At 37.7% G+C, this 12,500-nt stretch overlaps 1 protein-coding gene across 1 annotated transcript in view; it reads left to right on the forward strand.

Annotated features, from left to right (window-relative positions):
- igdcc3 (immunoglobulin superfamily, DCC subclass, member 3) overlaps positions 1-12,500 on the forward strand; it is a 67,059-nt gene that overhangs the window by 54,133 nt on the left and 426 nt on the right. The window contains exons 10-14 of the mRNA XM_026937461.3: positions 1-143; positions 1,196-1,300; positions 1,526-1,661; positions 2,433-2,652; positions 3,402-12,500. The exon at positions 1-143 is cut by the window's left edge and continues 46 nt beyond it; the exon at positions 3,402-12,500 is cut by the window's right edge and continues 426 nt beyond it. Coding sequence (XP_026793262.3) covers positions 1-143; positions 1,196-1,300; positions 1,526-1,661; positions 2,433-2,652; positions 3,402-3,530 — 733 coding nt within the window. The 3' untranslated portion in view covers positions 3,531-12,500. The remainder of the gene's footprint in view (positions 144-1,195; positions 1,301-1,525; positions 1,662-2,432; positions 2,653-3,401) is intronic.

The following is a 12,500-nucleotide window of genomic DNA, read 5'->3' on the forward strand; positions in this document are numbered from 1 at the left end:
GGTGCAGGCGGCCTGGGAGCCGTCCACTAAAATGGGTCAGCACGACGGCTTTAAGCTTTATTACCGCAAAGCCCACGAGCCGCAGTACACGGGCCCCATCACCTTCTCCCGCAACGTCACACACTACAACATCTCTCTGATGGGTGAGTAATGAATGAGATAAAAAAAAAACTCACACACACACACAGAGCTTTTTTCTTTTTTCTGGCGTAGTAACTTCTGCTGATCCACTACTGAAGAGTTCGTTCTGCAGTTCCTGTACAGATCAGAGATTTATTATACTGTGTTTATTATTTCCTCTGAGATTTAGTCATGTCAATTTAGTGGCCAACTTCTAAATTGAAACCCAGCAACATGATCTCACCTGTAAACTTGTGACTATTTCCATGACTCCATTAAGGAGCTTAAGGTTAGTGGTAGTTAGAGTTTATACCTTTTTCTCGTGAGATCAGGTTGTAAATCAGTAATCATCATAAATCAGCAGTTTGTGATCTTTCACACATGCCTAGAAATCTGAAAATGAATCATATTAATTCTGGATTCTGATTGATATCGGAGAAAACACATCAGATATCAGATCCTGTAACAAATAGCAAAGACTGGAATTGAATTTGGAATTGAGAGGAATTTATTTTTGGAACTGGAAATGTTTACATATAAAGAGACTTGACTGTTTTTTTCTTTTGTTTGGATTGATTTTATTATATTTATACTTTATACTTTATTATATGCGTTATATTTAGAATGTAAGTGATTTCTGTGTGAAAGAGTTTAACTGTAAATGCTTCAGTAAAGGAAAAAAAAAACAATATGGATATCGGTATCAGCTGACACTCAAGGTTCGGTAAAGAAAAAGTGGTGTCATGCCGACTCCAGCAGTCTTATCTGACAAAAAAAATGTGTTGTGTTTATTTAGCTTTTATGGAAGCAGACATCAGTCAGAGTCAGATCTTTATAAAGTCAGATGTGAAGCCGGACAGATGGAAGATGGATACGTTCCATCTTTTTATCATTTGAACATAATCCATTAAACAAAACGTATATAAACCCACATACATACACTTTAAGCCTCAAGTTTTTATTTAGACCTTTGGCAATGTCTAGCTTGTATGCTAATTGCTTTTAGTCTATCATACTCACATTCTCTCTCTCTCTCTCTCTCTCTCTCTCTCTCTCCCTCTTTCTCTCTCTGTAGATCCAGCAGCAGTGTATGAGATCAAGGTTCTTGCATTTAATCAGTACGGGGATGGAAACGCAACTCTGCGCTTTGTATCTCTGAAGGAGGCAGTGGAGAAGTCAGGTAAGCTGTCTAACACACACACACACACACACACACACATAAACACATACACACACACACACACATGCAGGATCTAACTGCACTTAAGTACATAAGCACTTATAACTGTTAATGTCACAAAGTTTACAGAGACACAGGAGATTTTGGGCAAAAGTCCTTCAGCAGCTGTGACGTGTCCTCACTAGCAGTGATCGTGTGTGTGTGTGTGTGTGTGTGTGTATACAGTCTCGAATACTCCATGTGACTGTACCAAGGAGGAGCAGAATAAAAGTTCCACTACCGGCATCATCATCGGCATCCACATCGGAGTCACCTGCATCATCTTCTGTGTCCTCTTTCTCATGTTCAGTTACCGGGGAAGGTGGGCAAACACACACACACACACACACACACACACACACATACACACACACACACACACACACATATGGTGGGAATTTGAGGTTTAAATAGTTAAAGTTTAGCTCACATTAGCTAGCTGTCTAGCGTAAGGAGTAAAGGTTAATGGTTAAAGTGGCTAAACAAATGAGAGCGTTGTTGCTAGGCAACTGGGAAATTTGAATGCCGAATATAAACTAGCTAATGACTGAGGCTAACGATTTAACTAGCTAGATTTAAACAATAAAATTTAAAATTTAAACAATAAAAGGCAACTTATCTGAAAAAAATCTGTTTGATTTGAAAATATGTCATGTGGATCAGCAAAATGTAGCTAGCTAGCGTGTAGTTGTTTGTTTAGGTTTTTATATGAACAGTATAAAGGCACAGTAGCTTTGAAAACAAGATAAACGTGAGGAACATATCAACATTTTCCTCAGATATGTAAAAATTGAAACAAAAAACAGCAATATATTTGAAAAACATGTGATTAATTCATTTGAATTTAGCTAGCTAGCATATAGTTGTTTGTTTAGTCTGTGAAAATGAACAATGGAAAGGCACAGTAGCTTTGGAAATGAGACCAAATCATTGAGAATATCAACATTTTCCTCAGATATGTTTGTAAAAATTTAGTATGACTAAAAAATAAATAATTGTTACAACTGAGTCAGTTTCCTCTCTCTCTCTCTCTCTCTCTCTCTCTCTGTCTCTCTCTCTCTCTCTCTCTCTCGCTCGCGCTCTCTCTCTGCAGGTTAATGGTGTGTAAGACTGCTCAGGCTGCTCCTCAGGTGGGTCGTGACGCGACGGTTCCTGCAGCAGCCGTGGTTCTGGAGTCTTCCTCGTCTTCACAGGGAGCTCTGGCCCTCAACGGCCTGCACACGTCCAGCATCGACAATAACGGCGTGAAGTGCATCGGCGTCTCGAGTGAGAGGGAAAGACTCGTCTCAGGTCCAGCTGATGCTGCACACATGGTGAGAGACAGATACTCTTCATTTTACGAGCACTGCGAGAGTCCATCTTTGTAGCAATAGCAGGGAAAGCATTAGATAGCAGGGTTAGCATTTAGCACTATAAGAAAACTGTAAGAAAACCTGTTAGAAGGTTTATTTTACATTTACCTTATCAGCAGAACTCTACACTCGTTTATTATTGTGTTTATGTTGTGTTGAACAATTTTTCAGTGCCTTTTTACAGTGTTTTATTTAGCGTCAGACAGCTCAAGGTGTAGACGAGTAAGAGACTGTCATCAAATGCCCTAAATGATTAAAAATGAATTGAATGTATTTCAAGACGTCTGTTAATTAACAACACATTTATTTAATCCATATATGTGTAGCATTCGCCGTACAAGTCCCAGTGAATGAGTCCCTGTTACTATAGAAACAATAACATATTAGAATTAGCGCATTAATATAAACCTGTGATTTGCTTTGCAGCTGCTGTTGTAGAAAATTAATCAACACCTTCTGACCAATCAGAATCGAGAATTCACCATCGCAGTAGTATAATGAGTAATATTAGGTCAATTTTCCTACATTCAAGATATTTTCATGTAATAAGATATACTTGTTTTTGTACAGATTGTAGATGTTTGTAATAAAGATAAAAGCGTCCTATGAGACAAATTTGCATTGTTTTTTTACAGTTTTACTCAGTTGTATATATTGAGCTAAGCACCAACGTTGTATTGATGTATTGATGTTTTGTTTGTTTTTTTCAGATGGAAAACTTGCTAGTCTCCTGTTCACTAAACGAAACTCAGATGTCCACGCTTCCTCTGGATGATTTCAGCCTGATGGAGGAACACCAGGTACCTTATCGTACTGAAGTCCAGGTGGATGAAGGATAAACATGAGCTGTTGTCGTAAAAATCCACTCAGTAAAGTCCTCTCCCTCTCAGGTCAACCGAAATATTTCCTATTTTCAGTTTTTTTATTTGAAATTCTCATAGAGTTTATTAGTTAAATACACACATTTACAGGGAATTCGCTGGACTCTATAACTGGGAGAGCGTTAAAAAAAGGTATAATTCTGCCACGGACTGATTTCATCATTGGAAGGGGAATAAAGTGAGATTTCTTTTTTTTACCAGCAGCACAAAGACACACTTTTGTTTTTTGTTTTTTTTGTTTTTTTTTGTTTTTGTGAGTCCTGCTGCCTGCTTTCAGCCTGCCAATGATTTCACAACCCCATCCAGCGAAGACTTCAGCCTTTTCTCCAGGGATTTTAAACTGCTCCTATTATCTCAGGATGTTATTTCTTCCACAGTGTCAATATATTTTTCTTTAAATGGCCTCCGGGTTTTAAATCATGGCGGCTCCCCCCGAATCCTGGGGTTTACAACAGAAACCTACCTCAGCCGGAATGAATGTGTTGTAGGAAGCATTTTTTTTGTTGTTTTTGCATTTCTGCGTCAGTTCGGTGTGTTTGGTTTCTTTACGTGTCGAACGTTCGGTCAGAAAACAAGAAGAAAACAAGAAGAAAACAAGAAGAACGGGTGCTGCCCTACCTCAAACACCAAGATCCACCGTTCATCTACTCTCGTTTAAGGGAAAACGAGGAAAAATATCCAACTTATAGCACTTCCAAACGTTGAAGTCAATGTTCTACCTCAAGATAACAACACTGTTGTTGTCGTTGTGCTTTGTTTTTCATAATGAAACGTATTTCTGTTTTTTTTTTTTTGCTTTGTTTCTTTTATTTTTTGGTGTGTGTGTACCTCATTCAACTTCACGGATGCCATCATTGTCAATTCTGCCATTTCTTTTCCACATTGTGTAGGGTTTATATGTATTTTTTGTACTTAAAAAAAACGTACAGTTTAGTTAGCTCTAAAGACTGTTAGAGATGCATTGCACTTCTACTAATAATTTCAGGATCAATTTTTATTCCATTCACCGTGTGTTATGAAGAAAAGATGAGATACTGTATATCAGCCACGAACACTGTATGTATGTACAAACATCCGTGTGGTGGACGTCTGTAATTGTATTGTCTGACAATGGGAATAGTGGGGAGCGATTAATAATATATGTGTAGATATATAGATATGGGAGTCAAGCACAGATTTATCATGGTGGGAATACAGACCCGGTGAAATGGCAGGATGTCAGTAATATGATTTTGATTCGGTGCGAGCCGTTCGTCAACGTCACTGTGTGATAATTTCATCAGGAATAAATTCATAAATAAATCCATTCAGCCTGGCCTGTCAGAGCAGACAGGAGGTGCGTGACCTGTCCATCAACTGCCAAGTAAAGCTCCTCCCCCAACACCATACCAGAGAATGAATAGAGCTACATTACACACACACACACACACACACACGTGCTAAGCCGGGCGTATTGAAGAAATGGACATCCTAAGGATGTGTTCATACTTTTAGCCTTAACATGAATATTATTTATATTTTCTACAGTACATTCAGCGAAGCTAAATGTTTCCTTAGCAAGGGGACGTATCACTAAAATGCAACCAAGTTCGCGAGGATTAGCAGATTTTATCTGTTATATATCGTTGTTCATGTTTCTGAAAATGAACTACATTCCAAACGATGTTCCGGTGAAGATTTCTGCATGATATTTATCAAGATGTTTGTGTTTGTTGAGGGTTTGCAGACAAAGCGCCGTGACAGGTTCTGGGATTTTTAACCAGCAATTATAATTCCAAAAGTATTTTAGAAAGAAAAGGAGGGAAAGAGTTGTATGGTGGTCTGGGAAAACCCTTCAGGCAGAATGTTAGAAGACGTGGAACGCCAAAAGTGACAAAAATAGTTTTTTTGACCAAAATTTGACCAAAAAGGTTTTTTTTTTAATGTTAATAATATATTCTGACATCTGTCATCTTCTTTGTACCACAGAAATTTGGTAACGATTACAATATTTTATTAATTGATGAACGTCATACTTTTTATCCTTTTACAGTCACAATTAATGTTTACTGAAACATGGTAGTTTCTGTCATCACTGAACATTATAGCAGCTATAAACAGTCATTCCCTCACCAGCATCTCTTTTTTCCTCTCTCAAGGTTAATAAGACAAAAAACACAGCTTATGTTACCAAGAAAACACAAAGACTATCACGTCAGACAACGTAAAAAGGTTACAGCTTAACCTTACACAGCCAGAAATGATGAAAAATCTGCCAATAACATAGTTTCACACCTCATCTTTAAAAAAAAAACAAAAAAAAAACATAAATATTATCTTGTACCCAACAGACAGAAGGAAATGTTTTTTTTAAGGCTACTTTCAGTCCTTGCTTTGGCTAACTTCCTGTGAAGCGATTAAAACAGTCAGTCTGAGTAAAAGACGTCTAAAACCTTGCTAGCTAAGTGTGATTTCAGTGAAGGTCACGCTTTGATCGAGTTGCTGGAGAGCTAACTAATCAGAGGAGCGCTTAGAATCAGTTCGGTTTGTAATCATATGAACTGCCAAAATGTCTATGATGCTCCTGCGCTGCAGTAGGAACAAACCCTTTAAATACAATTTTCTCTTTTTCACAAGACTTTAAAATGCTAAACCTTTACTTCAGGTACAAAAGATAAAAAAAGGAAAAGTCTGTAGATTTCACAACTATAGATAGTAGAAAATGTTGAAATTTCACCACATGAAGGATTTTCCCAGGCCGCCACGCGTATCGTTTTAAAGCCCAGTCAGTTACTCTTTCCTGTTTGGATCATGAATCATGAATCACTGCTGTTACACCGTGAGTGCGTCTCCACCGCATGACGAGACCCTGCTCCAGAGGAAGCAGTCTGATTGGTCGATGCTCAGTGATGTTTACTTCTCATTTGCATAAAGGAGTTTTTCCCTGCTCTCGTTGCTTGCTTGGTGCTGCTCTGGCTCCGTCAGGATTTTTGGCTGTCTCCAGAAAAAATAAATAAATCAATAGAACCAGGACAAAAAAAGTGCAGTTTGTCACTGCAATGTGAATGTTACAGTTCACATTTTTGCCTGTATTCATCAGCGTAGACTGTAGTTACACTGTACAGCAAACTAAGGAGTCAGGTTATTGCCTGTAGAATTGCAGTGATTGTTTTAGTGCCAGATATTTTTGGTAGTTTGTACAGTTTCTGTCTCAAATACTCCATTTATTACACAGAGCTAGTTACATCATAGTTGATGTTTTCCTGGAACTTAGTGTGAAGAAGTCATGACTTTTAAACCAGACAGTGTGGTGTGGTTAACAAATCCGTCATCCCACATTTTTTCATCATTTCCATTGCCAAGCAAGTCGTAATTGGTTGCTTTTCATGCCAGGGCACTGATTGTCCCAACCAGGGACGTGTGGGTGGAGCTAATAATAATGCTGGCAACTGTTAGGTCGAATGCAGTCATCACAGAATCATCTTTCTGGCTAAAATGGCTTTTCCAAAAATTTCTTTTTTTTCTAATCTCTAATCTAATCAATTTTTTTTTTTTACAATTTTATCATTATCAGAGGTGCCAAAATCTAGCCATATGGCAGTACAGGAGACACCTGTAAACTATGTGTGGCACCAAGGCGTGGCATGGTCAAGCACCGGCTGTAATGGGAGGAGGAATTGCAGAGAATGAGCGGGTAATGAGTGAGTGGTTACATCTGTGTGGTTAAGAATGAAGGTTATTTATATGCTGTTTATATGCTGTGGTAAATGAAGTGGTTAAAAAAGAAACTATCAATAAAAAAAGACACTTTCATGTTTTTGTACAAGTTGAACTGTTCTAGTGGAACAGCAATCTTCTCAGCTAAACCAGCAGTCAGACCAACCTTGAATAAAATACACTTTCCAGTTCACTGAAGGAGAAAGGATGCGGGCTGCGTGAAAGATGCATTTGTCTCTCTTAGCAAGTACTGACTTTATCGAGGTGAACTTTGACCTGTGAATTCGCAAAGCTCGGTTTTGTGAATTATTGAAAACAAGAGGGTGGGACTGTGGTCTCTGGTTGGTCAAAACTGTTGCTATTTTTTGCAGTAAAATTTTTGTTTTTTCCCCTCTGCCTGCTTGGATTTTCTTGTTAGTAATGTTGGCTCCACTGCAATATAATAATTTGGATTCATTTTTATTTATTAACCCACAGCAAAGTATTGGCACCCGTGGCATCATTTCGTCAGCTCACCATCATTAAAATAAACTCATTGTGTCTCATGCTAAATATTTTTGCCTTGTTAGGAAGACATTGTTAAATTCTAGTAATATTTTACTCATTATCTGCATCACTAGTCTCGTTTCCGCAACCTCCTGGGAATTGGAGGCAAGAGTACGGATAATGTACCATGCTGTGCCACGTGGTGTGGTGAAAAAGTGATCTCTGAGCTTTTCATTAGGGTACCTTGAAAATAGTCTTGCAATGAAGCTTGCTAAATTGCATGTTTTGCATCGTTAGGGCTGAACCAGATGAATCAGGGATTTGCGTCGGAGCCACACGCATGCTGATTGAGCCAGTTAGCTCTCAGAGCTGTAGGAATTTTAGCACACATTGTCGCTAACATCACAGACTGAGTACCTAGTGTCCTGTAGAAGTATTTATCCAGCTAGGGGTGAGTGATATTGCAGATACAATATATCATTTTGCTGAGGTATTGTTAATTAACAAAGTGCCAACAAGGGCCGTGACAGCTTCAGAATTCAGCTTCAGGTTCAAGGAACGTGACAGTTAAGAAATTTATTTTTTATGAAGAAAAGGAGAAAAAATACAATTGGTACAAAAATAGTTTTTAATGTCCAGTAGCAATGGAGGCAGACGATAATGCTTATACTTAGAAAAGTGTATTATAATATCATTATATCACAACACTGATATCATCACCCATCTGTTTAAGGTGAGACACTACAGGGTCTTAAAAAAAAAAAAAAATTGATATTACAATGAATATTTGATGATTAATTGCTGATAATTTGACATCTATTTATCCAAATGAGGCTTCATGTAATTAAATATGCACACAGTTGCATACTTAATAAAACCAAAAATCTAGGCTTTCGATGACACAAATACAGCATTCATTAACATTTTGGGAAATTCCTCTGTAATATCCTTCTAAATAGGGATAAAAATTTAAATCCTAAATTTCCTGATTGCAACTCAGATTTTTGTTTCTAAATATAGAAAAAAATGAGTGAAAAAAATGAAAGGAAATAAATTATTAAAAAAAAAAAACATATCATAATGACACATTACACTGACTAAACGTGATGTGATTGTGCCAAGTGGGTGGAGCTTAAACCTTTGATTTGCTTAACATAACATGGTAGCCAGGAATAGACAAAAATATTATATTTCTGTCGAGTTTAGATATTTGTAGTTGTAACCTTAGATTGCAATTCGACTGCAAATCTAAACAAACTAAAAAAAGATTGATTATTTTTACCTGTAGTGTCTCGGCTTAAAGAAACAGGACTCTTTAATTAGGACGCAACACTATGCTGGATTTCCTTTTCCTTTGTGTATCTGTATATAAAATATTACATCTGATAACCTACCTCATGCTCTCAGGTCATTATCCGAGTGGGGAAGATTTGATGTAACCTGGTTTTCATACTCGTATATCTCTGTGTGGATGTAAATGTAGGCGTCTGCTCTCTAAACGTTTGTATCTAACACTTGTTTTAGGGTTTAAGCGCTGTATCTGTATCTGTATCTGCATCTGGTCTGCCTCAAATGTCTGAGACGTCTCTGTAATGATGTAAAGTAAAGCAGCGGTTCTCAAACCTTTTTTAGTCTTAAACCTCCTTCGTGGATGTTAATGTCCCACGGAAAAAGTGGAAAAAAATACTCAAGGTGCTTTCACATGTGCCATGTTTTTTTTGTTTTCAACCACCAGCACACATTTTACATGTAACCTGTGGGAAGTGGCTGCTTCTACAAAGCACTGCTGCCAATCATTTTTTTTGTCATAGTATTAAAAAAAATTCACAAAAGTCACAAAAGTTGCAGTCTGTACTTTGGACAGCTTTAACGCTCCTTGGCATTGATTCTCCAAGTCTCCGAGTCTGTACTGGAGCGATGAACACCGTTCTTACGATAGATGTTGATGTTGATGTCAGTTGATGTTTTGATGATGATGGTAGAGATCTCTGTCATTGTCTAACACCTCACTCCAAAATGTTCAATTGGATTGAGATTTGGTGAGTGTGAAGGTCATAGCATATTATTTATATCAAACTATTCAGTGAGCTCTTGTGCACTGTGAATGGGGGCGGAGTCATCCTAGAAGAAAGCACGCCCATTATGATAGAAATGTTAGGATCGATTTGCAGTGACACTTCTCTCTAAGGAAAATAAATAAATAAATAAATGCCCCCCGAGTGTAACAGAGGACCGTTTTTTCCTTTAATTTCTCACTCGTTTGCTTGACAGGGCCAGCTTTATGCCTTATTCAGATTTCAGTTTCTAATCCTGTGCCCCTGTTGGTGATCTCTGATGGTCATGTTTTGTTTCAGCTTCTCAGTTATTCTCTTTTTAGAGAAGATTAACCAGGCAGCAGGTGCTTACTAATGCTCCTTTAGACAAATACAGAGCAACTCAATGTTGTTTCACAGATACTAAGCGGAGAAATCCAGTGGCGTCTTTTTTGTTCTCTTTCTTCAGTTTTATCTGTATAATCTCTAAAAAAACAAAAAGGGTATTAGTGTCCATCCCGATGGCCCTTTATCATCCTAAACAAACAGCCAACCCACAATGAATGGTCCATTTATCGAAAGGTTTCTCGCTGCCCCCAAAATTCCCATCGGGAGGACGACTTGGAGACGACCCCATTAGCATGTAGCGGTATCGGGTTAGTGGCGCCACCATGGCAACCTCGATGCATTCAGACCCATTCGGCTCTGTAAAGCAAACATCATTTTGTGTGTGTCGCCGTCTGAGCTCTGTGAGTGCTGTCATTCAGAGACAGGCTTTAACACAGCGTTGTGTCAGAATGTGCTGCTAAACACATGGATTATCCTCTTCATAGTTTGGTTATCACCCACCAATAATAATGATAATATTAATATGTGCTAATTTCCACAAAAACTTTCCCAGTGATCTGGTATATGAGTAGACACAAGTCCACTGCTTAAAATATGAACGTGTCAACGTGTAAACTTCAACATGGTGGCTGCAAGCCCCACCTCTTCAGTAAAAAGAGCCAATCGTCTTGTGATTAAGACATTTCCAGGAAATTCCTGACCTCTCAAATTCTTACACTGACACATGCACAGATATAAGAGGCATTGCTCTGCTCTAGTTATGAATTTGTATGTTTTATTTGTGTTATTTGAGCCAAAGACACATTATTTACATCATTTTTGTCAAATTTAACAATGATGTCAAATCCATCCTGTTGATCCGTTTCTGGTTTATTCCTGAGAGCGTGACCAAGATGGCCGCCGAGTGGACAGATGGTGTAGTGAGCTCAAGTGAATTAGCACTTAGACTTAGCAGTATCTGTGTTATGTAACCTCAGTGTTATTGATAAGATTTAAGTATATTGCTCTGGACATTAATCATCAGTTTCGACAAGAGAGTCACTGTCGCAAATCAATCTACACACACACACACACACACACACACAATAAAATATCAGGTGCTATCTAACACAGTGACCACATCAGCTGCTGTTTCTTTCTTCTTTCTGTTTCCAGTCCAAAAAGTCAGTTACTCATTACTTATTAGAAAATGTCCACTAGCTGTCACTCAGCTCACTCTAACATCCTCATTTAGTAAAATACAAAATCAACAGCACTGTATTTCTTGTGCATTTATTAATAAATAATAAGTTTACACTCTTTGGAAAAAATGGGTTTCTCCTTTTTCGGATTACACTGATTTTCTCCTCTTTCTAGACGTTGTGCGTTTAGCTCTGTAGAGTTATTATTCATCAGTGGCCAAATGAGGGAACTGCACATAGAGGCCCGTTGGGGCAGGAATCACGCTGCCCCATGCTCACGCTCTGAACATTTTCAGTGGAGGAGGAGCAGCAGACAGGACAGTTAATCACAAAGTCGCGGCTTTTATGCCAAATTGAGCTAGTTTAAAAAAAATTCCACAGGGTTATTTTAAAACTTCACGAGATAGTAGCCTACAGCAAGTGTCAAGTGTGATAACTTTGAGGCTTTGTCTTTATTAATGTTGTTCTGCCTGACTAAAATCTATGGCCCCTGCTGAAGTCGAACTTTAACAAAACCTCGTCATGGAAAAAGAACAAGAAAGTGTTTTGAAGTATAAAATCCTAATTTCTTTTGAGATACCGAGTCATAATTTTGAGAAACCTTGTTATTAGGAAGTAGTTAATCGTGATTTTGTGCATCATAAAAAAAAGATTCTTTTGTTGACTTCTCCAAAGAAATACCAAATGTATAAATTAATCCTAAAAAAGAATTCTGTGGAATCCTATTTATGTTATTTAAAAAAAATCTAAGAAGGATTCTCGAAATTGTGACTTAGTATCTCAGAAATAACAAGAAAAGTTCTCCAAATTCTCAAAAGTTACATAAAAAATAAATAATAGATTCATTTATTTGCATAAACCAAGGCCCATATTTTGCACCTTTATCTACAAACAGCCCCCAAAAAACCACTGAATAATAACAATTTAAAAAAAAATTTTAAGTAAAAAAAAAATAATAAAAAAAAGATATTATTTTGCTTATGTGAACGACACAAACCTGCATCGACATCTTGATTTTTTTTTGCGGGTGTTTTAAAGTTTGCACAAAGTTTTACACACACAAACCTTTAATAAATCAGGGTTATAGCTATAGTAGTGCTCAAAGGTCTGTCCTTCACCCTTGCAGTATTAATACACCAGTTTGTGTAGTTTGTACAGTTGTTTATGTCACTCTACAAGCTTTA

Source organism: Pangasianodon hypophthalmus, chromosome 25 (genome assembly GCF_027358585.1).
Source record: "Pangasianodon hypophthalmus isolate fPanHyp1 chromosome 25, fPanHyp1.pri, whole genome shotgun sequence".
NCBI lineage: Eukaryota > Metazoa > Chordata > Actinopteri > Siluriformes > Pangasiidae > Pangasianodon > Pangasianodon hypophthalmus.